The following is a 26,155-nucleotide window of genomic DNA, read 5'->3' as shown; positions in this document are numbered from 1 at the left end:
GGCCATCTAGACTAATAGTAATTAATGGACCCACCATCATTGAACTTATCTAATTCTTTTTTAAACCCATTTATACTTTTGACCTTCACAACATCCCCTGGCAAAGATTTCAAAGGGTTGACTGTTCATTGTTCAAAGAAATACATCTTTATGTTTGTTTTAAACCTGCTATTAATTTAATTGGGTAATCCCTGGTTCTTGTGTTATGTGAAGTAATAATTAATACATCCTTATTTACTTTCTCCACACCTTTTTTGATTTTATAGACATCTATCATATCCCCCTTAATTGTCTCTTTTCTAAACTGAACCAGTCTTAATCTCTCCTCATATGGAAACTGTTTCATACCCCTCATCATTTTTGTTGCCCTGTTTTGTACCTTTTCTAAAACCAATACATGTTTTTTGAGATGGTGCAATCAGAACTGCACACAGTATTCAAGGTCTGAGTGCAGCATCAGTTTATATAGTGGCATTATGATATTTTCTGTTTTGTAATCTATCACTTTCTCAATGGTTCCTAATATTGTTAGTTTTTTGACTACCACTGCACGTTGAGAAGATGTTTTTGGAGAACTATCCAAGATCTCTTTCCTGAGTGGAGACAGCTAATTTAGACCTCATCATTGAGTATATAGTTGGGATTATTTTTTCCAAAGTGCATTACTTTGCATTTATCGACACCAAATTTCATCTGTCTTTTTTGTTGCCCAGTCACCCACTTTTGTGAGGTCCCTTTATAACTCTTTGCAGCAACCTTTGGATTTAACTATCTTGAGTAATTTTGTATCATTTGCAAATTTTGCCACCTCACTGTTTATACCCTTTTCCAGAACACTGTGAATATATTGAACAGCACATGTTCCAGTACAGATCCTTGGATTAAATAGTAGAGTCCCCACTATTTACCTCTCTCCATTATGAAAACTGATAATTTATTCCTATCCTTTGTTTCCTATCTGTTAACCAGTTACTGATCCATGAGAGGATCTACCCTCTCACCCCATGACTGTTTACTTTGCTTAGGAGCTTTTGGTGTGGGACCTTGTCAAGGGCTTTCTGAAAGTCTGAGTACACTGTATCCACTGGATCAACCTTGTCCACATGCTTGTTGATACCTTCAAAGAATTCTAACAGCTTGGTGAGGAATGATTTCCTTTTACTAGGAAACAACAAGCCATGTTGACTCTTCACCAACACATGGTGTGTATCTACGTGTCTGATAATTCTGTTCTTTACTATAGTTTCAATCAGTTTGCCTGATATTGCCAGGATTGCCTCTGGAGCCTTTTGTTTAAAAAAATCAGCATTATAGCTATCCTCTGGTCATTTGGTACAGAGGCTCATTTAAGTGATAGGTTACATAGTAGTTCTGCAGTTTCACATTTGAGCGGCTTCTGAACTCTTGGGTGAATACTGTCTGGTCCTGGAGACTTAGTACTGTTTAATTTATTAATTTGTTCCAAAACCTCCAATATTGACATCTCAGTCTGGGACAGTTCCTCAGATTTGTCATCGAAGAAGAATGGGAATCTCCCACACATCCTCTGCAGTTAAGACTGACATAAAGAATTCATTTAGCTTCTGCTTTTTCTTCAGTTTCACCAAGCTACTAACTGACTAACTAACTAAATAACTAACTAACTATAACTATACTAAACAATTACCAAGACACTAAGAACTGGAGAAAAAAAACAACCCAGATCCGAATGCTCTGGAGTGGTTCATTTCCATCTGGCACACTGGTTGGAAGGAAGTGAGGTGATAGAAGGAACCCCCCCCTTACAACATCTGGAGATGCTGAGGGCAGACGCAAAGTGTTCTAACGGACACTGCTTGAAGAAGGTTCTAACATCAGGCACCATCAGGCAGTTCAATACCCATAAGTGGGAATATGCAGAGCCGCTCAAAGAAGAAATTATAACGTTTACAGGATATCATACTTATTATTTAGATATGGATTACTGATCTACAGTAACCCTATTTCTTTAGCCCTACTCCAAAACCCAGTGCAGCCAATGGAAAGAGTCACATCAATTTCAATTATGTTTGGATCATGTCCTTTTTTTCTAAATAATTTAACGCCTGATCCTGCAAGCTGTCTCCTGAGTTAATGGAAGGCAAGGATGTAATATCAGGCCTTAACTAAAGATCAATAGAAAATGTAGTTTTCAGAACTGTTCGTCTCCTTTACAAAAGCTACACAAAATTTCAAAAAAGCCACAAGAAATCATAAAGTAGCATCTTATCAAGGTTTATACTGAAACAGAATGTCACAGCCAATCAGAGCTCAGGTACAGTCACTGCCTTTCAACCATACTCTAGTTTTCCATATAGTATGCAAATCTCAGCATTCTGATTGATATCCTCAGAATCTGATGTCTATATGTTCACAAACATGACTACTCCTGAATCTCATGTCTACATTTAATCAATCATTTTGTTTATCATTTTATTCAATTAAATATTTGTTCATTAGATATTTCAGCAAAATAACGACTACCTGAGAGTGGTGCCTCTTGATTCATCCTGGGCTGATAAAGGTGTCAGGCTAGATCCCCAGGGTCGTGTAAATTTGTGTAGCTTAACGGCGGTCATGCTCCCCTTGATTGGAAGTCAATGTAGCTACACAGATTTACACAACATCTAAGGATATGGCACATCAGCCTCAAAGTATTTTGGCCTAGAATAGGATTATTATTTCATGAGTAGGAATCAGACTCAAATTTTCAATATAAATAATGGCTCTACATTATTCTGTATTCTAATACAACATAGGATCAATCTTTAAATAATACTTTAAATCAGCATCCAATTATCAGTACTAATGTCTCATGTATGTAGTGTACTCAATGTACTTACATCAATTCCTATATAAATCCATAAAATTAACTGTAGAGTATGTAGCCATTCATAAGATTATAAATTATATGGCAATAACACTAACAGTTTCTTGCCAATACTATAATCTAAATTACAGTCTTGTAACATATTACGTCTACTGCTGCATGGTCCATAATGATGTATTTCACTACGGTGCTTTCTTTAAGGCTGAAGACTTGGATACATTACCTATTTAAAACTGAATAAGAATGTATTTCTGATTGAAAGTATTTCAAGACACAAATCAACAATATTAACAGCTAAAACCATGTTACAAACTCTTTGATGAGTACTTGTTTTCACTTTAGTTGTATTAAAAATAAATGCACTTAAAATAGTTTTACTTGCAAATTTAAAAGTAAATACAGGTGCCAGAATAATAGATAGCCTTAAACTGCCAATAGATCAGGGCCTGATCCAAAGTCCACTAAAATCAATCGAGAGGCTTCCATTGAGTTCAGGAGCCTTTGGATCAGTCCCTGAATCATGCAATCTTCAGTCCTCAGCAAAACTTCCACTGAAGTCAGTAGAAGTTTTGCCTGAGTAAGGACTGCATGATTTGACTATATATAAAGGTAACACGTGCATAGTGGAAGATAATGCAAAATAGTGGCTTGTCCTAAAGTTAACTTGCTGCTCCTCTCAACTGACATTACAGTAAGATACTTAAGCAACAAGTCATGTGTACTGTCATAAAGATTGCTACTGGAAAAAAGATCTAATTTTCAACATTTCAATCCATACACTGTATATTTTAGAGAAAATACCATCTGTAGTGGACATGAAGATATGTTTGCTGATTTCTGTTGGTTTGGTCATTGTGCTGGAAAGATTAAGTGACATTCACAGTTTAATCCAATATAATAGGGAGTGAAATAACTAACAGTATAGCATATGCAAATTGCCTAATTTTAATATTATTGAACCTTAATTTCAGAATTCTTATACATGGATCAGGTTAGTGGACAAATTATTTTTTAAAATTTCCTATAAGAAGATATTCTAGAAACCAAACCCACACAACATAGATTTGAATACTACGATTTTACTTATGGTAATGCATATTATCAATATGTAGTTACTGATAATCTTATTTAAAAGTTATGGAGCACTGGCATATTTCAATATCTTCTATGAATAATATATACTTAGGAAAAAATGTTTCCTGTGGGATTTTATTTTCAGAAGCTAAATGCATCCAGCTCATCCGAAGGCAGCACAGTTGATATTGCCCCTCCTGGAGAGGGCGAACAAGCTGAGATTGAACCTGAAGAAGCTCTTGAACCAATAGCCTGTTTTACAACAGGTAACCACAACACAATATTGCCTAAAGATCGTGTTAGCAAAATGGGGCTTGATTCAAACACAATTTGCTTCTACAACAGTTGGCACTTGAAACGCCATGGGCCTTCTTGGTTTCACTAGCCAAGAGAAGCTACTCCCTTGTCAGTGAGAATCAAATGTCAAAGTAGGAATTCTCTGGAAGGTGGCTAACTCTCCTCCCTGCTCAATCACTAACATATCTCAATATGAAGATACTTGCAGTATTAATTTTTCCAATCCTATAATTGTGTTTTGTAGTCATTAGAGAAGGCCCTTAGAATTTGGAGCAACTCTGTTTTTCTGAGACAAACAGAACTGACCAATAGCCACAAACACTACTGTGTTTTGGATATACAATAGAACCTCAGAGTTATGAACACAAAAGTTACGAACTGACCAGTCAACCATAGACCTCATCTGAAACTGGAAGTACACAATCAGGCAGCAGCAGAGACAAAAAAAAGCAAATACAGTACAATGCTATGTTAAAAGTAAACTACTAAAAAAAATAAAAGGAAACCAGCAGTTTTCTTCTGCATAGTAAAGTTTCAAAGCTGTAATAAGCCAATGTTCAGTTGTAAACTTTTGAAAGAACAACCATAATGTTTTGTTCAGAGTTATGAACATTTCAGAGTGACGAACAACCTCCATTCATGAGGTGTTCATAATTCTGAGGTTTTACTGTAGTTCATAGATTGTGTGTAATATAGACAGATATTTTTAAAGTCAATTTCATACTTAGTTGTAAATGCAAATCACTGTCATTTTCTCTCCATGGTTTCACTCCTAGATGTAGTTTAAATCTATTTACTATCACTATTCAGATATTTGGAACCTTATAACGGCAAGTAGGGGATTTCAGTGTCAGATTTTAAAAGTATCTCATAAAGAGAGTGGCTACCAAACTAATAAAATTAATAATAATTTGGATGCCAGAGTGATTAACTACTTCAAAATAAATTGCTATTTTATTCCAATTTCTAGTTATTTAATATGTTTACAGGTTGTGTGCAGAAGTTCACATGTTGTCAAGTAAGTATAGAAGATGGCAAAGGCAAAATCTGGTGGAATCTTAGGAAAACCTGCTACAGCATAGTTGAACACAACTGGTTTGAGACATTCATTGTCTTCATGATTCTTCTGAGCAGTGGCGCTCTGGTGAGTGAACACTGATGACATATTCTGAAAAATAAGTTTTTATAAGGGTGATTTATTAAAAGTATGTTTGCATATAGGATAGTTTTTGATCAGTATAAAAATCTAATCAGTTTAAGAAATATTTGGGAATCAGCAGTAGCAAACACTCACTTTATAATGTGCAAGATAAAGAAGCCTTGATAGATGCAAAATGTTCACACTGAAACCCAAAATCACTCTAAAAGTTCCTGTATTTCATGTTTCATTACAGTTTTGAAATGTGGACCAAAGTTGGAAGGCTTACTAAGATTCACATATGTTTTGCTTAGAGATCGACCAAAACCAAAACACTGGGCTAACCTCTGCTTTTAATTAGACTGGTGTAAATCTGGAGTAACTTTATTAGAGCCAGTGGAGTTACCCAGAATTTATAGTGGTTATTTATAGTGCAGAGTTTTGGACCTGAATACTACTGACCTTTGTTACTGTTTGGATTTTGACCAAAATTTTGAATAGTGAGCCCATCTCTACCTCCGAGAGAACCTGGGCCAATGTATGAGTACACATCAAAATCCTATTAAAATATGTACACATTTATGGTTTCAAATTATTTTACTTTAGGATTTGGGGCCATTTGAACTATCTCGTGAAGCTCTGGAACTCTCCTCATTCTGCTTAAATCATCCCTGTCATGCTCCACCCTGGGTCATTGTTGTCTTACTATTATTATTATTTTCTAAATTTTTTGTCATCTTTGGAATGTTTAATTTCACTAAATGGCAATTGTTTCCAAAAAGATCGTCACTCTTCACCACTATCCCATTTCAAATTACACAAGCTCTACAGTTGCTACACTATCAATGGGCATAGTATACTTTCCAAAAACAAATTACAAACATTTCCATAAATACACTTAAATATATATTTTCTTGCCAATAAACACTGCCTTTTTCTTGGTTATGCTGATAGGAAAAGGGTTTTATTTAAATGGGGAAGCAAATAAAATCTTCCTCATTACTCCTCTCTGGGAGAATATACGTATCCAGAACAGGAGGATTTTTTGAGTTAAGACCCGTATTAAAATATTGGCAGAAAATCATTCTTTGTATTTATTTCTTGATTCAATAATAAAATAGGATTACAAATCCCAAAGTCTCTATAGGCAATAATTCTTATACAGGCAAATGTATAACTAATTTCTGTGAGGGTTTATTTAAAGGTTGAGTAAAAATCTGAGTAAGGACCTCAGGATTTGGCCTGGAATTATTTACTTTGATTTTGTAAAACCAAACCTCAATTGTGAAAAAAAATCACAGCCAACTGAGGTCACACAAACAGTACACAGAATTACAAGTGGAGTCCCTATATTTCTTGTTTCTCAAAATAATAGAGACTAGACTTTTCCTTTTGCTTAAGAAAACATATGCTCCATATTCTATTGGAGAAAGCATAAAACAAGACTGCCTCTCTCAAAGTTGGATTCTGTTGAAGCAGATGTAGTGAAATGGGAACTAAGTAATATAAGAGTTGAAAATAGTGCACAAAGAAGAAAATGAAAATGGTGCACAGACTTTAATCCCTCCACTTTCTTCATCTATCTAATTGATCTTTCTGAACCAGGAAGTGTTATGAATACTTGCAAACATTGTGTTCACAGGCTTTTGAAGACATATATATAGAGCAGCGCAAGACTATCAAGACCATGCTGGAATATGCTGACAAGGTTTTCACATACATCTTTATTCTGGAAATGCTTCTGAAATGGGTTGCCTATGGTTTTCAAATGTATTTCACTAATGCCTGGTGCTGGCTGGACTTCTTGATTGTTGATGTAAGTTCTTTATTCTTCAAGTCTTTTCTGACTGATTTTCCTATCAAAAAAGTTACAAAACTCACTATTGTGAAGTAGATTTCTAATGAACACAGTACTTTGAGCAAAAATTAATGAAAATTTTACTAACAGCCTGTGGTTATCTGATGGTGTTACTAAAGGTGCATTTATACTCAAAAGAGAAAACTATAACTAACAGAACATTACATATTAAACAAAAGCCAGGACATATCAAAGTTAAGGTTCCATGCAAAACTCCGCAATTTGTGCATACACATTATGACACAGTCTTATTATACGATCACGTGTTGTTTCTCAAATAATACTATCATCATGGAACTTTTCTACAGCCATCCAAACTTTGTATCTAAGATACTATGTTGGTCCAAATGCTGTCAAAGCTTTATTCCCAAGAGATTATCCTCTACTCTGTTAGTGTTTGCAGTGAAGTAGTGAAAAAGGCAGAGGCATTAACATATGAAAATAGTTAATGTAGCTGGAGTTTATTAGCTGTTTGACAAGTTGTAATAAATAAGTTAGCTATGACTTGGGAGGGTTTATGATGGAAGAGGAGAGAAGCTTCCTTGGCTTCCTTCCCAGCTATGGCATATATCTGTACAAAGTCACTGCAGGGGATGGATCAGTTGATCATTACCTGTTCTGTTCATTCCCTCTGGGACACCTGGCATTGGCCACTGTTGAAAGACAGGATACTGGGCTAAATGGACCTTTAGTCTGACACGATATGGCTGTTCTTATGTTCATTGTCTTAAGGGATCAGTGCTCCCAGAATATTTTGGTCTCATGCCTTCCTATGTTATCTGACTCAGTCCTTTAGTGAGCCAAAGTAATGTGTGTGTTCAAATGAGAATGGGTATCTTGGAGGCAAAGGTGCTTAAGGTTGTTGCCACTAAATTATTGTATTGCTTCATGAGGCAGTCCAAATTCTGGTCCCTTCATTGTAATGTTTCTGATAGTATGCTCTAGAACAGCGGTGGGCAAACTACGGCCCAGGGGCCACATCTGGCCCTTCAGACGTTTTAATTCAGCCCTCAAGTTCCTGCCGGGGTGCAGGGTCCAGGGCTTGTCCCACTCCAGCTTGCCCTGCTCTGCACATGCCATGGATCTGCATGGCTCCCGGAAGCAGAGGCATGTCCCCGCTCTGGCTCCTACGCGTAATGAGGATACTTAACTTAGATTCTGTTTCTCTAAGTTAAATATCCTCACACCTTCTTGTCAACAATCTAAATGGGCCATCTTGATTATCACTACAAAAGTTTTTTTCTCCTGCTGATAATAGCTCATCTTAACTAATTAGCCTCTCACAGTTTGTATGGCAACTTCCAACTTATCCATATGTATATATATAGCTTCTTACTATAAGTTCCATTCTATGTATCCGATGAAGTGGGCTGTAGCCCACGAAAGCTTATGCTTTAATAAATTTGTTAGTCTCTAAGGTGCCACAAGTACTCCTGTTGTTTTATTACTATCTGATCTCAGATTGTTATTTCTAGATGCATGCTCTTTTAACTCCCATAGTTGTGGTTCAAGTCATTTTTGTTTATATATAAAATAAAACTATTTTAGCACATAAGGAGCATTCCTTATTGTCATATCAGTGAATACTTACATCTGAAAAGTGATTTATGTTATAAATCTTGTGGGATTAAGTGAAGGTCTTCAGGATTTTTTCAAGTACTGGAATGGAATATGCATATATTCAGGTATACATGTCTTCTATACTTCTGGTGGTGGAATGGTATAGGTATACTTTAATCAAAAGAAACACAACTGTGGCAAATTCTTCCACTTTAATTCTTTCAATTCACCGATAGCTGTCTCACAAGTACCTGAGTAGCACTGTACTTTCCTGTATTTAGAACAGGAAATAAGCTGGGAACCTCAATTGCTTATCTGTTGGTAAACAATGACTTTTAAATGGCAATCACTATAATCCAAATCCTGCTGGTTTTACTTTCATAATACTTATATTATAATGTACAACAATGTGCCTTTAAATGGGTGGTGGTTAGGCTTTTGCTCAATAAGTCATTTTTGGACCTTAGTGATGTTGTTAATCATCCTTCTCAAATCTTCCCTTTGGAAGAAGATAGTCAAGAAAGTAGGAATGTGGCAGCTCCACCAACACTAATTTCACAGATATTAGTCACTACGTTTTTATGTCTGGGTGTGGAACAGCGACTATATTATTAATATCTAAGGTTCATGAAGTCTTCCTGACAACAGGCCATGGGAAGATGTCCATACTGAGTTATCACAGCAATCATCAGCCTTTCACAGGTGAACTGCTGCCACTGAAATCTACCAAACTTGTTGGTAAGCGGAAGCATAAAGAAGAGTGTTATGGAATTTGCACCAATTACTGGGGTGTCTGCCCACTTTTTGCCAAAAAGTTTTGCACTCCAGGTGTTCTATCCACTAGTTCCTGGATTCTAAGGAAGATATGGTGGCTTACAGGAACTATTATTTTATATGGCTAATATCATGTGTTGCTCCATGTATGGCATGGAGCTAAGACTGCAGCTGTTCCCTTCAAGTCTGACCAAATGATCAAGGCTGTAGGGAAGCCTCATGATGTGCTGGTTAGAGCAGTGAACCATAAGTTAGGAGAACTAGATCCTAATCCTATCTGTTCTATTAACTGGCCACTGCTTGACCCTGGGCAAGTTACATAACCTCTCTGTGCCTTTGTAAAATGAGGATAATAAATAATACTTAGCCACACTGTAAAGTACTTAAAAACCTCAGAAAAAGGTACAAAGTATCCTTATTAAAGGATAAAATTTTTGAAAGTGACTAAAACCTATTGAAAAGCAGTAGAACTAAGGCCCCTAAGATACATAGGTGCTTTTGAAAACTATATCCTTTGAGAACAGTGAGCTATGTCCAGATATTGAACTCTAACCAGATAAAAAGAGATAAAGATAAGGCAAATTGGCAAGCAGTACAGACTAATATATACTCTTTTTTTTTAAACAGGCCCTCTTTAGGTCCATTATAGTTCCTTGCCCCTCCAACAAAATATGTGAAAACGTAAGGACTTTTTTATGTCAACAAAGGTTCCATAAACAGGTGTCCTATAAGTATTTTCCCTTCCTCAATAATTTTTTTAAATATTTCCTATGGTTAAAAAAGGAATACTATAGAAAGAGGTCCAACCAGTCGTAAGAAACCCACATAATACATATTATATCCTAATATCAGCAGGTTCAGGAAATGAATAATTATTGTTTTTCTGTTTTTCTGTAGGTGTCGTTGGTTAGTCTAATAGCCAATGCCTTGGGCTATTCCGAACTTGGTGCCATTAAATCGCTTAGGACACTAAGAGCTTTGAGACCTCTAAGAGCCTTGTCACGATTTGAAGGGATGAGGGTGAGACATATGAAAGAACCTGAAATAATCCATGCATAAACAGAAACCATACTTGCAAACTGAGGAATGACAAATCCCTGCAGAAATATTGCACTATCCTCTTTTCTATGGCATACCAGTAACTACAGTAGGATGCTTTATTACATAACTAAAATTTATATCCAATTGCAATCATTAGCATTTACAAGCAATCACACATATTTTTAGGTTATTTACCACCTAGCTAATTACAGAGTTTTTGTGTAAAACATTAAGGAATTATCAGGATGCAATGGCTACATTGTTAATACCTATCAGATTTTCTGATGATGAGTGAAAGAAGCATAGTTTCTATATTTCTCTCCTGCTAAGAAAAAAAAAAGTCTAAAAAAATTGTGTCCACTTAGCTTGCAGAACTGCATAGTCTGTGGTTGCTATCTTTCTACTATGTATGGCAATCAGGTTTTAAATAGTGATACTGGGGCTTACTGCACTGAACTCCTATGACAGAGTATATGAAAAGTGTGTGATGGAAAGGTATCTGCACAGGGTTTACACACATGTAGTTTACTTCTTGCAGGTCAGACTTAGAGTGTACTCAATCTACTCATGACAACAGAGGTGAGTTATTCCAGCCCTGGAGCTGTTATAATTCCCAAATGGATTTAGGGACCTGAGTGGGGAGAAACTGGCCTGAGAACTGAGAAACTCCAGTTCCTTCTTCAGTCTTCCTGGGATGCTTATTCCATCTACTGCTGCCAGCTTCCATCCCCTGCTTCATGTGTCAGAACTGGCATGGGACACATAGCAACATGGTGGTGAAGAGGCTGGCAGCAGTGGGACGTATGATATGTCAGGAGCATGAGACTCCCTGTCAGCTGGAATGGGGAGAAAACACTTATTTCTATATTTCTGAGAGGCACCCACATGAGATAGAAAGTGAGGGGAAGGCTCTCTCAATAAATGGTAGAGAGAAGGATGGGGTGAAAATGGAAGACAGAGATGGGAGCAGAGTTCTCTTAGCTGCTGCCCTTCAACTTTGAGTTTTATTGTGTATGTTTCTCCTAAGGATTAAGGCAATTTTGATGAGCCTGTGTGACTCTACCATCTTGCCTCTCTTCCCACATAGTTTTCCAATTCTTTCCAGTTTAGGAAATTATTCAGATTTCCATATCTTGCCAATCTGCCTAAATATAACAGCAATTATCTCAGTTGTAGTGACAGATGATACTAATGTCTGAAAAAACTGATTTGTAACAAAATGGATAACATTCTATCTTAACCTTCAACTTGGAAAACTCAGCTTCTACAAAACTCCCTTTATAATCTATCTGTGTACTTTAAGCTCACATACATACAAACAGTACTGTTTCTTTCCAATTGTTGCGGGGCTGATACACCCCGTCATCCTGTGGAAGCAGGGGAGAAATGCCTCACAGTCCCGTGATCAAGTCTCAGGGCTGCGCAGCTCAGGGACCTCAGTCCTTAATGCGGCCCTTGATAGCAGGGCAGTGCAGACCAATGGCCAGAGCCAATAATACAGCCCCGATGTCCAGGCAGTGCGACCCAATGGCCAGAGTCAATACTATTGGCAAGATGGGGGTCCACCGAAACACGCCGAGCCTTGGTCCTCTGCTGTCACTGTTTCCCCACAAAACCTCCCTGGGTTACTTCCTACCCGAGTCTCTGGAGGCCTCCGTCTCTGGAATTCTCCAGTCTCTCCCCTCTCCACGATGTCCCGTGTCGGGGTCCGCCTCCATGTGGCTGGCCTCCGTATCTTGGAGTGCAGGCGGTCCTCCCTCAGGAGCTGGCGACACACCTCCTTCCCCGCCAGCGGTCAGCCCAGACTGAGCTGCTCTGCTGGTTTTTATAGCTGCTTCCAGATGGAGCATGCCCAGGAGAGCTGGGGGTGTTTGGCCTCCTCTACTAAGAGAGAAAGGTTAACCCCTGCTGTAGCTGTGTGGGGCTGATACACCCCATCACTCCAATACTGTACAACACAATAAGAATGCATTTTTAAATAATTGATGCCAGTGAATAGATTCTTTGTATCTGGCAACTAGATAAAATACTAGCACACCCCATAGGCCCCAAACAAAAACCTAGTGAAGTAAACGGAAAGATTCCTCTTGATTTTAGTGGTCTTTGGATACAAAATTAACCACCCAAAACCTTCACCGCAGACAGATTCTTTGCTGTTTCCTCAGCTGCTGAATCTTCTTTTCAGAGTAAAATATAATCACTATACATAATTCAAATAACCTTTTGCTTAGCTGCACTTGCTCTCATCTTTTGCAGTCTCTTTTTCCCCGTAGAATTGTTTAATTGTATATAAATTAAACATAGCCAAGAAAAAACAATGAACAGAAGTGTGCATTTCTTTGCTCTCATTAAGTCCAATAAATATAAAGATTATTTTAGACCAAGGTTTAAAATTAATTATGTGATGACAAAACTAAATGCATAGTACAGAGTTGCCTAACTTTTCTATGTGAATATTAGAATATCATGTGTATAATTCCTAATGTTTTAATTCAATCTCAGAATCAAGTCATCAGTACGGCCTACTTTATGTATAAAATTATATTGCTCAGTCTTCCATCATCAGTCATTCTTTACATTTATTTAAAATACATTTTGTTGCACTGTTTATAGATTTTGATTTATGTTCTTAATATTTAACATTTTTTTCTCTCTTTTTTCTAGAGCACACAAACTCTAAGGCTCCATCTAACCACTACCAGGTTTTCTTTAATTTTTTTTCATACTTTTTCATTGCCTTGCTTTCCATGTAGGGTTTTAGTTCTTGCTTTTTTCAGTTTCATTGAAAGTATTACCTTCTTTCAATATTTGCTAAAATATTTCATTATAAAATATAGGCAGAAAAAATCTGTTAGTATTATAGAAATATTAACAGAACATTGTGTGATTCTTTAATTATAAAAGATCATTGAGGCTTTTTTGTCTTTAATTTGTATGCTAGGTGGTTGTTAATGCCCTGATAGGAGCAATTCCATCCATCATGAATGTGCTACTGGTTTGTCTGATATTCTGGCTAATCTTCAGCATAATGGGAGTAAATCTGTTTGCTGGCAAGTTCTACCACTGTGTTAACACAACAACTGGTGAGATGTTCGATATCAGCGATGTTGACAATTATACTCAGTGCGAGGACCTCATAAAAAAGAATGAAAGTGCCCGATGGAAAAATGTGAAAGTAAACTTTGATAACGTAGGCGCTGGGTATCTTGCGCTGCTTCAAGTAGTAAGTGAATTTCTGTATTTTATATTGCTGTATTTGAAAAAAAAAGTACAAGAGAAATGGGCAACTTTCATCAAAAAGCAGGTTAATTTCTTCACATACAGCCAGTACCCTTAAAAAGACTCATATTACTTTACCTGTAATTAAGATATTAGTGGTATAAGAGGGATTCCCCACTCTAATATAGGGAATACCTTCTTACACTGATAGTCCCTAATGTTAAAAAGGCAAAAAGAAGCGTCTTGATGATGCACAATACAATTGCACCCTCTGCAGCCTGGAGAGTGGGGGGTGGGAATTAGTCTAGGCTAGCACAAGAAAGAGGGCTCTGTGGCTTCTTTAAGGGTCCCCCTCCCTCCCTGTCCCTCTCCCCCCTCCTCATGGGAGTTCAGTTCCTTGTGGATTTGTGGGCGGGAAATGAAGCTGAGAAGAAGGCAGGCATCCTTGCAGATTGGCAGGTCTGAGGAGAGGTGCCCAAGAGCACACTGGCATCCATGCACCCAAGGGGAGGGCACATGTGCCTTTCTTCTGGCCATGGTGCCATTATATGCCCAGAATAACAACTCCCACCCTCCCATCCCTGGGATTATAGTAGGAACAGGTTTGCTGAGTCAGCTGTGGGCATCGTGCTAGTCACCTGCTTGGGACAGGGAAGGAATTTTCCCCTCACTGCCAAATTGGCAGGGGCAGGGCAGGTTTTTAAGTCTTCCACACAGCAGCTCAGGGACCTGGTGGTTAGGTTAGGAGATACAGTTCAAACTGATAACTTGGCAGTTGTACAGTGCAGATACTCATTCAATGGGATGGGAGTCGAGTTCCCTGGTAGACCATAATTGGAAGTGGCGTTAGGGGAAGGCTTCCCCTAAAGAAGCTGGGGAATCAGGATGGAGCTCCTAATGTCTGATTCAACAAGAAGAGAACCCCCTTTTCTGTAGCCCCTTAATCCTTGTACATATGGTGGGAGGTAAGATCCCAGCATCAGGCAGGAACCAGTTGTGGAGACCTGATGGCAGCCCTCCACCAGGTGAACAAATCATGGAAGGAAGTATGACCTGCTCTGGATAAGTTTTTGCCAGATAGTACCCAGATAAGTTACATTAATAAATGTGTGGCTTAGTTAAACCACATCCCTTGTGCCTTGTCTTTCTTTCTACATGGCTGGGACAAACAGTGGTTGCCACTAAAAAAATCTGTACAATTGTCATTTACAAATAATTAATGCAAGGGAAACCACAATAACATTAATTAGGTAAATAGGATCATTCTAAAAATGTTTTAAGGAGGACAAATGTACTAAAGACTCATAACTTTCCTACTGGATTAATATTTATAATACAGCTCTATACAGTATATTAAATGAATAGTGAAATATTAGAAATCACATTTTATGGTACTGCCTGGTTATACTCATTTTACCCAATATTGTTACTTAAAATGGGCAATAATTGCTACTTTTTCCATACAAAAAAACTCCTAATGATATCACTGAGGCTTCTTAGCAAAGATCAAGGACCACATTTGGTGCATGGAGAATGGATGAAGTAGTATCATACATATGATTGGAACATTTTTAGAATGTATGATAACTATTTATGAAAAAGGGTAGGAGACTAATACATATAATTATATTATATGCATGTTTTAATTGTGATATGAACAGTGCTGGTATGAATTTATGTTTTTAAAAAAAATTATTAAGAGATGTGCTCTAATAATTTTGTAGGGCCTGGATTTTTACAGGTAAATAAACACTTGTGTTCCATTTCCAGGCTACATTTAAAGGATGGATGGATATTATGTATGCAGCTGTTGATTCGCGAGATGTAAGTATAATATAAGTTTTAAGACCATTTATATCTGTTGAATATATTCTGACATTCCGCATATGTAATGAAATTTTAATAGCTATATTGAATTGTATTGAAAATATTGAACGGTAACGACATGGATTCACTGATTGTAAGGCCAAAATGGACCATTTTAATCAACTAATAAGATTTCCTACATAACATAGGTCACAGAATTTCACAAAGCAATTCCTGCAGTCGAGGGAATTAATCTTCCTTATTTCTATTAAGCCTGATAATTTGTAGTTGAATTAGTCTGTTTAGATTATTTTTTAGAAAACCATCCAGCCTCCATTTAAAGATGCCAAATGGTGATGGATTAAACACTGCCTTTGGTAATCATCTGTGCAAACTGTTAAAAAAAAGAGATATTCAGGAAATGCATACACTGAATATAGAGGAATATACAACTTTGTTTCAAAATTGATTATTAGAGGGTCACACACTTCATTGCTCATGTAGGCTGGGCACTGTATGTTGCCCAACTTATTTGGTGCAAATCACTTTTCAGGATGAGGAGCATCTAAGAAGGTATCCGGGGGGAATAGAAATAGTAAATTTCAATTCACCTCATACAAGTACTGTAAAGAAATCTCTATTGTGAAAGTACAATTACAAATGTAGATTTTTTTTACATAACTGCACTCAAAAACAAAACAATGTAAAACTTTAGAGCCTACAAGTTGAAGCATGAAGGGGCATACAAATGTTTAGCATATCTGGCATGTAAATAACTTGCAATACCAGCTACAACCGTGCCATACGAATGCCTATTCTCACTTTCATGTGACATTGTAAATTAGAAGTGGGCAGCATTATCTCCCGTAAATGTAACCAAACTTCTTTGTCTTAGCGATTGGCTGAACAAGAAGTAGGACTGAATGGACTTGCCTGAGGTGAATTGAAAAATACTATTTTATCTTTTTTACAGTGCAAATATTTGTAATAAAAATAATATAAAGTGAGCACTGTACACTTTGTATTCTGTGTTGTAACTGAAATCAATATATTTGAAAATGTAGAAAAACATCCAAAAATATTTAATACATTCTACTATTGTGTAACAGGGCAGTTAAAACTACAATTAACTGAGACTATTTTTTTCTAAATTCACAATTAATTGCAATTATTTTTTTTAATCATTTGACAGCCCTTGTTGTTACACTGGAAGTTGTTAATGGTTGCCATCAATCACAGACCTAGTTAAAGCTGATGTATGTGCCAGCCCCCACTTCCTCCTCCCCACATACCAAGGTCCCCCATTCTTCCCCTATGCTGGAAATTGGATGTCCCCATTTCCCTCTCCCCACAAACAGAGATTGAGAGACAGATTGAAATTCCATCTACTTGAGTGCAAGCTTCACTTTGCTAGGCAAATAAAATATATTGCTAATATAAAGTAGTTAAATATACTATCTACCTATACTATGGTATCTGTATCTATCTATCTCCTCTTGCCATGAGTTGCTGCTTTATGAATTAAATGAATTTTTGATTCTTAGTGTTCATGCAGATAATATATAAATGTATGATGTTTTATAGCTACTAGATCAGCCTAAGTATGAGGACAACTTGTACATGTATCTTTACTTTGTCATCTTTATCATCTTTGGATCATTCTTCACCTTGAACCTTTTCATTGGTGTCATCATAGACAACTTCAATCAACAAAAAAAGAAGATAAGTATTTCAAGTATTTATTTACTGCTTTAAGAGTGAACAAGGTATAATAAAAGCTACAAATCCCCAAGTCTATTTCCATTCTAGACATTCCTTACAGTGAACCAGTGACTTATTCTGTGTAAAGATGATGGACAAACAATTTATTTCAAGTATCTAAATAAATTCACCTTCTGCCTGATCCTATTTTTGTAATGAAAAAATCTGCTGTCATGGATCTGACTGCAACATCATAATTTTCAGCACTTTGACTTCACTGCAAGAAGTCAAGAGAAGGCAGGAAACAATAAGCCGTTGTTTAATACAAATATGTTCACAGAAATTTGCAAAATGTGCAAGAAAACCTACAATAAATAAGCAAAAGAGGAACATGTGTGTTATCACTGTGATTAGCAGGAAATTTATCCTCTTGGAAAAAGTCCCTCTTTAAAATTAATCAAATGTGCTTACTACTTAAATACTTATCATTCAATGAAGTATAGCCATTAGTGGTGGGAGGGACTAGCTGCCCTAAGTACAATCCCTTCCATGGCCCTAGGCATGTTCTTGGCACCTGTCCCCACTGTTCACACCACTGGGGCTACACTTCTATTTTTAGTGTGCTGGGTCTATCAGAGCTAGCGCGGGTTATGTCTCCTCAGGCTGGAAATTACACCTTCCAGCTCCAGTGTAGACTACCCACAAAATAAAACAGAAAAAACAAGGAAGCAACTACAAATCCAGTTCTACAAGCCTTTATAAGAATAAGTCCCATCAATTCCAACAGGACTAATCACAGGAGTAAAGCTTATTAAGGATCTGTAGGAATGAGCCATATGATTCTGACCTGTTCAATTATAGGAAATGGGAGGAACTTGTAAACCCTATTTAATCCTCCTTTAATTTATAGTTCCTTGGAAAGGTAAAAAAAAAAGTAAGAAATAATGGGAAATTTTTTTTTCTGAATCTGTTGAACTTTCAAGTAATTTTAAAATAATTTAATTAAAAATAATTGGAGGCCCTAGGATCCTTAGTATGGTAATTCTTCAGGTGTCTGATGGAACTAGGAGACTGAGTATCATCTTAAATGTCTGTGTTTGCTGTGAAAATCCTTTGTCTTCAGCTGCGGCCACTCTAATCAATTAATGAGATAAAATATTTCCGTTTTACTCCCAACTGAGTCTAAGGCAAAACTCAGCTGTGAATGAACATCTTTAAACATTTCTCTTTAAACATTTCTCTTCAGAATAACTGCAGATGCTTCAAGGGGCAAATGCCATGACTTGAGGCTTAAATTTCCAGTTTAGTAGACACTGACAGCCTAACTTTTACACTGAACTTCCATTTAATTGTGTCCATAATCAACTAACACAAATGTTAGAATGCTGAAAACACCCACAAATCAAATAGTCAGATATTTGAAAGGTAGCATTTGTACCTGCAAAATGGAGGCTAAAGTGAAAAACAAATAACAGGCCTTGAAAGTCTTAGGCTTTGTCTACCTTACAGACTTCTACAAATGTAGCTATGTCAGTCAAGGATGTGAAGAGGTGTGATTCCTAACCAACAAAGCTGTGCTGGCAGAAGTCCTTTGTACAGACTCAGTTACACCAGCAAAACTGCACTTTTACTGGAGTAGCTTGTTTCACTCCAGGGCACTAGTTTTGCCATACCAGTATAAAGCGAGCTTTACTGATATAGGTGCATCACACTAGAAGCACTTTGCTGGTATAAAGAACAGGAGTACTTGTGGCACTTTAGAGACTAACAAATTTATTAGAGCATAAGCTTTCATGGGCTACAGCCCACTTCATCGGATGCATAGAATGGAGCATATATATATATATATATATATATATATACGTACAGATAAGTTGGAAATTACCATTCAAACTGTGAGAGGCTAATTAGTTAAGATGAGCTATTATCAGCAGAAGAAAAAAGCTTTTGTAGTGATAATCAAGATGGCCCATTTAGACAGTTGAGGATAAGAAGGTGTGAGGATACTTAACTTAAGGAAATAGATTCAATATGTATAATGACCCAGCCACTGCCAGTCTCTATTCAAACCCCAGTTAATGGTATCTAGTTTGCATATGAATTCAAGCTCAGCAGTTTCTCCTTGGAGTCTTTCAGAGTAGCAGCCGTGTTAGTCTGTATTCGCAAAAAGAAAAGGAGTACTTGTGGCACCTTAGAGACTAACAAATTTATTAGAGCATAAGCTTTCGTGAGCTACAGCTCACTTCATCGGATGCATCCGATGAAGTGAGCTGTATCTCACGAAAGCTTATGCTCTAATAAATTTGTTAGTCTCTAAGGTGCCACAAGTACTCCTTTTCTCCTTGGAGTCTGTTTTTGAAGCTTTTCTGTATTCTTATACAAGTAAAGCACTCCTAATGTAGACAAACCCTTAAAATGGATAGGGACTCCAGTTTGTTTGGATTTTTTTTTTATTCATGTCTTCCTATGACAGAATCCTCCATGGTCCCCCTCAGTATCACTCCATTTTGATTGCTTCTTAAACTAACTGTATAGACTATGATCCCAATGGTGACCTGCATCCACACTGTGCCTGGGACAGTTCAGGAATGAGGCAGAGGATGGTTCAAAGGTGGTTTTGTGCCACCATTAAGCCCCACAATCCTGGAGCCAATCAGGAAGAGGCTAGTGCAATGATTCTCAAACTTTCATATTGGTGACCCCTTTCACACAGCAAGCTTCTGAGTGAGACCCCCTTTATAAATTAAAACCACTTTTTATATTTAATATTATAAATGCTGGAGGCGAAATGGGACTTGGGTGTGGAGGCTGACAGCCCGCGACCCCTCATGTAATAACCTCACAACCCCCCTAAGGGGTCACAATCCCCAGTTTAAGAATCCCTGGGCTAGTGCTTGGCACAAATTAGAACAACCTTGGAGATGCCCTAATTTATACCTGGCTCGCTGTCACCTGAAGAATCATTCCAGCAGTCAGAGACTGTGAGGGCACAGAAATGCCTTAGTCATGCCCCTTTCCTGCAGACACATGCTCAATGTCAGGGACTGGGAACAGGTCAGAGCAGAAAGTGTGTTTTATGTTACGGGGAGGAGGGAGAGGTGGTTTTGCAAACACTGGAGAAATCCTCCAACTACCAGTGAAAGCGATCATTGGGATATACTTTGTGCTGACAGAGCTGTTCAATAACACTCGTATGATACCTGAAAATTGTCCTTTTAGTATATAAATCAAATGTAAACTCAAATGTCCATCACTAAATTATATAATAACATACAATAGTTAGAGGTTATGTCTGCAAACATAGTTGTAACCAGTTTTGATCTCATTTCCTTACTTTGGAGGTCAAGATATATTTATGACAGAAGAACAGAAGAAATACTACAATGCAATGAAAAAACTGGGGTCTAAGAAACCACAAAAACCTATACCTAGGCCAGCGGTAAGAGTCCCTTTATTTTCATGCCTCCTGCATTAAATACCCATTTTAAAACATGGTTTTAAGGCGTCAACGCCCCTCCCACAAGTTGTGGCCCAAGCCTGCACCCTGATGCTTGCTCCTTGGGAGTGGCTTCTCCCCTCTCCTCACATGGGCTGGGTTCTGGGTTCTTTTTCTGACACCTAATGCCTCCACCCAAGGTGACGCCACATTGTGTCTGAGACACAAGGGGTGCAGTCCCTTGGGAAAATGAATAATGCTACTAACAGATAAGGAGTATAAAACCCAATGCACAAGAAACAATATATAACAACTCAAAGCTCAGCAAAGGAACGACACACCCAAAAATAACAGTGTAACAAAGGGAGACTTTACTGGATATAGGAAAATAGGAACAAGGGACGAAAGGATTAGGGTTAACTAGTAAGTACTAAACATTAACAAATCAACTAGTTTCCTACCTTGCAACACTCACAACTCTTCCCATCCCCCAGCTCCCTCCCTAGCACTTCTCATATATATAGTATGCTGATGAGGAGTCCAGAGATGAGTGCTGTGAATGTCAGCCAGCTTAAACAAAAAAGGGTTCCCTTACTTCACCCTTGAGTGGGGCAGAGTCTTCTCCTGGCTGCTACCAGCCTCACTGGCTTCCTGGTGTTGGCTGGCTCTCAATAGCCAGTATCAGGTGGGATCTCTGCCACTCTGGACACTGGTCTCCACAAAGCTTGAATGGCCTGATCCATGCAACTTTCCCAAAGCAGTTCCCTTTGTGGGGAGAGGGAGTTAATCAGTCACTCTGTGAGCTGTTCTGCTTCTCTCTCTGAGTCTTACAGCTCTCAAGTCAAAACTGAAACTAAAGCTAGTCTACTCTCTGGACATGTCTTGGGAGCTGGCAAACTCCAAGTGGGGGTTACAGCTGCAAGTACCATATATATTTGGTAGAGGGAACCAGTTTTTTCTATTATTTTCATTAAAGAGGTAGAATTTTCTCCTTGCCCCTACTTTTTTGAGAGTTAGCTTATTTGAATAACTAGGGCTGTTCTCATATTTTCTTTAAGAACATGTACCTTCTTTAAGTACATGTAACCATGTACGTTGGACATATGAAATGGGGGATTCCCTAGATACCTGGGCTAAGTTTCATGATGCACTACAGAACTGAGCTGAGTCCAAGGGCAGCTGCAGTCAATTCTGGCTGTTTATTGCTATCCTGGAGGGAGAGGGATCTTTCCTAACCTTGACTTCCTGGTCTTTTCACTCCAGAAGACCTTTGCAGGAAATGGGGATGCACTGGCCCTTACTGGGAGTTCCATAAAGACCTGCAATCAGGGAGAGTGACAGAGGCAACTTGGTGGGCTTTGAAGATAAAGACAGAAGAGAGCAGACCCTAGTCACCCCTGACCTCAAAGACAACTAAGGAGGGCCTGTCAGGGATTGTGGGAAGAGATGAGGCTGTGTTCACAGAGGTTCAATTTCCATGAGGCTAAATCTTTATGTGAGCTACCCGATGTCATGAGCCAGATACTGTATTGCTTAACTGTTCCACTGAACCCCTACAACTTTTGGAAAATAATACTTACTGCAAGCATCAGGGGGTAGCCATGTTAGTCTGTATCCACAAAACCAACAAGGAGTCCAGTGGCACCTTAAAGACTAACAGATTTATTTGGGCATAAGTTTTTGTGGGTAAAAGAAGTGGTTTTTTACCCATGAAAGCTTATGCCCAAATAAATCTGTTAGTCTTTAAGGTGCCACCAGAATATTTATTGCAGAAGCTATCCACTATAGCAAATTAAATAATAGTCGAACTGGAAGGATGTATGTAGTCATCAAACTAAGTAATGCATAACACTGGGTGATGGAACCAGTAAGTAAGGGATATAACCTTAACCATCCAACTAAGTCAGTGAGTACAATCAGTGAAGGGCAGTTATGCAGAACAGAGGCTGGGAGATAACATTTCCTGTTCCTGGAGCACAGACTGGTGAAAAAGGTGACCTTTGACTTGACTACTCTTTGTTCCTCATATCGTCTTCACCCCTCCAGGCAATAGTGATTCCCTTCTTACTCACCTCTGACAACTTGTTCAGCCACAAGTCAGAAGAGGGGGAAAGGATAAGTTACCCTCTGGGTTCTGAAGGTGGATCAGTTTACCCACTCCTGTTCTACAAAGCTAATTACTGCCAAGCTACAGAGAATTGCTTTCCCCAGGTTTGCAATTTGTAAGGAAAAACATATTTTCAAACTATAAATAGTATTTGTTTTTGTTTTTACAGAACAAATTCCAAGGCATGGTCTTTGATTTTGTAACAAAACAAGTATTTGACATCAGCATCATGATTCTTATCTGCCTTAACATGGTCACCATGATGATAGAAACAGATGACCAGAGTGATGAAATGGAAACTATTTTACACAGGATAAACCTGGTATTCATTGTCCTTTTCACTGGAGAATGTGTCCTGAAATTGATTTCACTCCGTTATTACTACTTCACCATAGGCTGGAACATTTTTGATTTTGTGGTTGTCATTCTCTCCATCGTGGGTAAGACCAATTCACTTTCATGAAGGGGGTATGTGAGCAGAAAGTGAAACATTTCCTTTAATGATTTTATGATGCTTTATATATGGCTTTGTCATTTGCTACATGGCCCACAATTAAATTTAGATAGCAATTCTTCAGTTTTCATTTTTATAGTACAATGTACGTAAAAAGATGCATACAAGAGCATTTTTACCAATTTGATTTGGTTTATTGTAATTTGAAATGTCAGAATCTGCATTCATGAGCAAAACTGAGGAGTATGTGAACAGGGATGGATTTTTTAAATCATCATGTAGCCTAATATTTAGAGTTCAGTTAGCTAAAAGACAGTGAATCTCAATAGTGCAATTTGTGAGAGTTCACAACACTTCAAGGTGTTGTGGAATTGTTTTTGCAGATTTTCTGACAGACCACATAGGGTATGTCTTCACTGCAGTGAAAAACCCTGAAATGACCTGTACCAGCTGACCTAGGCTCAGGGGGCTCGGGCTAAGGGGATTGTTTAATTCTGGTGTAGAAGTTTGGGCTCAGGCTCCAGCCTAAGCTCTAGGACCTTCCCACTTAACAGAATCCTAGAGTCCGGGCTGCAGCCTGAGCCCAAACATCTACACCGCAATTAGACAGCCCCCTAGCCTGAGTCAGCTGGCACGGACCAGCAGTGGGTGAATAATTGCAGCGTAGACATACCCATAAAGGCTTTGTTGAGCACTCTGCAGAGCCTGAGGTACAGATTCCAACAACTTGCATGAGCTTACCCTACTTTTCATCTAATTATTACTGTTTGATATAAAAGGCTTGTAGGAGACTGAGTTGCAAGGACTAATGCACTCAGAGAGAAATTCCAGTTTCTAGGCTTCCTTATGAGTAGATGCAAAATCTAGATGGGAACAAGCTACCTTTGCTGTAAGCAGTCCTCTTTCTCTCACTCATTTCCCTTTTCCTGCGGGGTATCTTTACTTTGGTATAATCTGTACAGAAGGAAACCACAGTGTTGCAGCCTCCAATGTAATGTTTTCACAATTAAATAAAACAGTTCATGTGACACTAATGCTATTATCAGTCTTCACTGGAAAGAAGATATTAACTTTCAGCATTTAAAATAAAAAACTTATTGTTCTGATTTTTTCTGAGATGGCAATAAATATTTCCACAAATAATGAGTTAATATACTTTAAAAGCTGCTATTGTATTATTTACTTTACAATGTGAATTTTTTGTTTTAACAGGTATGTTTCTAGCTAAGGTGATTGAAAAATACTTTGTGTCCCCCACCTTGTTCAGAGTTATCCGACTCGCCAGAATTGGTCGAATCCTGCGTCTCATTAAGGGAGCTAAAGGGATCCGTACTTTGCTTTTTGCTTTGATGATGTCTCTTCCTGCTTTGTTTAACATTGGTCTTCTGCTTTTCCTGGTCATGTTTATCTATGCTATATTTGGAATGTCCAACTTTGCCTACGTTAAGAGGGAAGTTGGGATTGATGACATGTTCAACTTTGAAACTTTTGGCAACAGCATGATCTGCCTATTTCAAATTACCACATCAGCTGGTTGGGATGGTTTGCTAGCACCAATTCTGAACAGTGGAGAACCAGACTGTGACCCTTACAAAGATCACCCAGGAAGCTCTGTTAAAGGAAACTGTGGTAACCCTTCAGTTGGGATTTTCTTTTTTGTCAGTTATATTATCATCTCATTTCTAGTTGTAGTAAACATGTATATTGCTGTTATTTTGGAGAACTTCAGTGTTGCTACAGAAGAAAGTGCCGAGCCCTTGAGTGAGGATGACTTTGAGATGTTCTATGAGGTTTGGGAAAAGTTTGATCCAGATGCAACCCAGTTTATAGAATACAGTAAACTCTCTGATTTTGCAGCTTCACTGGATCCTCCTCTTCTTATAGCAAAACCAAATAAAGTTCAGCTTATTGCAATGGATCTTCCCATGGTAAGTGGTGACAGAATTCACTGTCTTGACATCTTGTTTGCTTTTACAAAGCGTGTTTTGGGGGAAAGTGATGAGATGGATGCACTTCGAATACAAATGGAAGACCGGTTTATGGCAGCCAATCCTTCTAAAGTCTCCTATGAGCCAATTACAACTACATTAAAAAGAAAACAAGAGGAGGTATCTGCTACTGTTATTCAGCGTGCTTACAGATGTTATATTTTAAAGCAAAAAGTTAAAAAAGTCTCCTGTGTGTATAACAAAGATAAAACCAAAGGGGATGGCCTACCTGTCAAAGATATGATTACTGATAAACTCAATGAAAACTCCACTCCAGAAAAAACATATGAGAGCTCCTCTACAACCTCTCCACCTTCCTATGATAGTGTTACTAAGCCAGACAAAGAGAAATATGAAAAAGATAAAGTAGAAAAAGACTATAAAGGTAAAAATGTTAGGCAAAACATGTTAGGCAAAACAAATGTTAGGCAAAAAAATTAAGAATGCTGTTTGTGTGAAAAACTGTTTACAGCCTTTGAAAGATGTAGTTGTGTCAACAGGACTCCTGTAGGAGGTTTATGCCAAACTGACAGTTTTTATATATACATATAGATATATATATATACACACACACACACACATATACACACACACGTGTGTGTGTGTGTGTGTGTATATATATATATATTATATGTACACTCAAGGTCAGTGCCTATAACAAGACAGTGATCCCTCGTCATCAACCTGTGACTTTGTAAAACAGGGTAACAACCTTGACAAGAGGTTACTGTTTTCACTACAGCTGACACTGCTGAAGAGGAGACACAGTGGCTACAGTCTGTAGGGACCATGAAAGGCATGCAAAGCTATAATTTTTGTGGGTTTTAACATACCACAAAATATTTGGTACAGTA

At 37.9% G+C, this 26,155-nt stretch overlaps 1 protein-coding gene across 5 annotated transcripts in view; it reads left to right on the top strand.

Moving 5' to 3' along the window:
* The window catches only part of LOC119863247 (sodium channel protein type 2 subunit alpha-like), a 111,226-nt gene extending 85,364 nt beyond the window's left edge, over positions 1-25,862 (top strand). For all 5 annotated transcript variants that reach the window (XM_038421284.2, XM_038421280.2, XM_038421282.2 and 2 more), the window contains 10 exons: positions 4,068-4,188; positions 5,209-5,363; positions 7,000-7,173; positions 10,447-10,569; positions 13,532-13,813; positions 15,580-15,633; positions 17,200-17,337; positions 20,651-20,755; positions 23,029-23,299; positions 24,526-25,862. In XM_038421284.2, the coding sequence (XP_038277212.1) occupies positions 4,068-4,188; positions 5,209-5,363; positions 7,000-7,173; positions 10,447-10,569; positions 13,532-13,813; positions 15,580-15,633; positions 17,200-17,337; positions 20,651-20,755; positions 23,029-23,299; positions 24,526-25,742 (2,640 nt within the window). In that variant the 3' untranslated portion in view covers positions 25,743-25,862. The remainder of the gene's footprint in view (positions 1-4,067; positions 4,189-5,208; positions 5,364-6,999; positions 7,174-10,446; positions 10,570-13,531; positions 13,814-15,579; positions 15,634-17,199; positions 17,338-20,650; positions 20,756-23,028; positions 23,300-24,525) is intronic.
* The last annotated feature ends 293 nt before the right edge of the window (positions 25,863-26,155 follow it).

This window comes from Dermochelys coriacea, chromosome 11, assembly GCF_009764565.3.
Source record: "Dermochelys coriacea isolate rDerCor1 chromosome 11, rDerCor1.pri.v4, whole genome shotgun sequence".
Classification (NCBI taxonomy): domain Eukaryota; kingdom Metazoa; phylum Chordata; order Testudines; family Dermochelyidae; genus Dermochelys; species Dermochelys coriacea.
The sequence above is the reverse complement of the archived record's forward strand: the minus strand, read 5'-3'. Positions and strand labels throughout refer to the sequence as shown.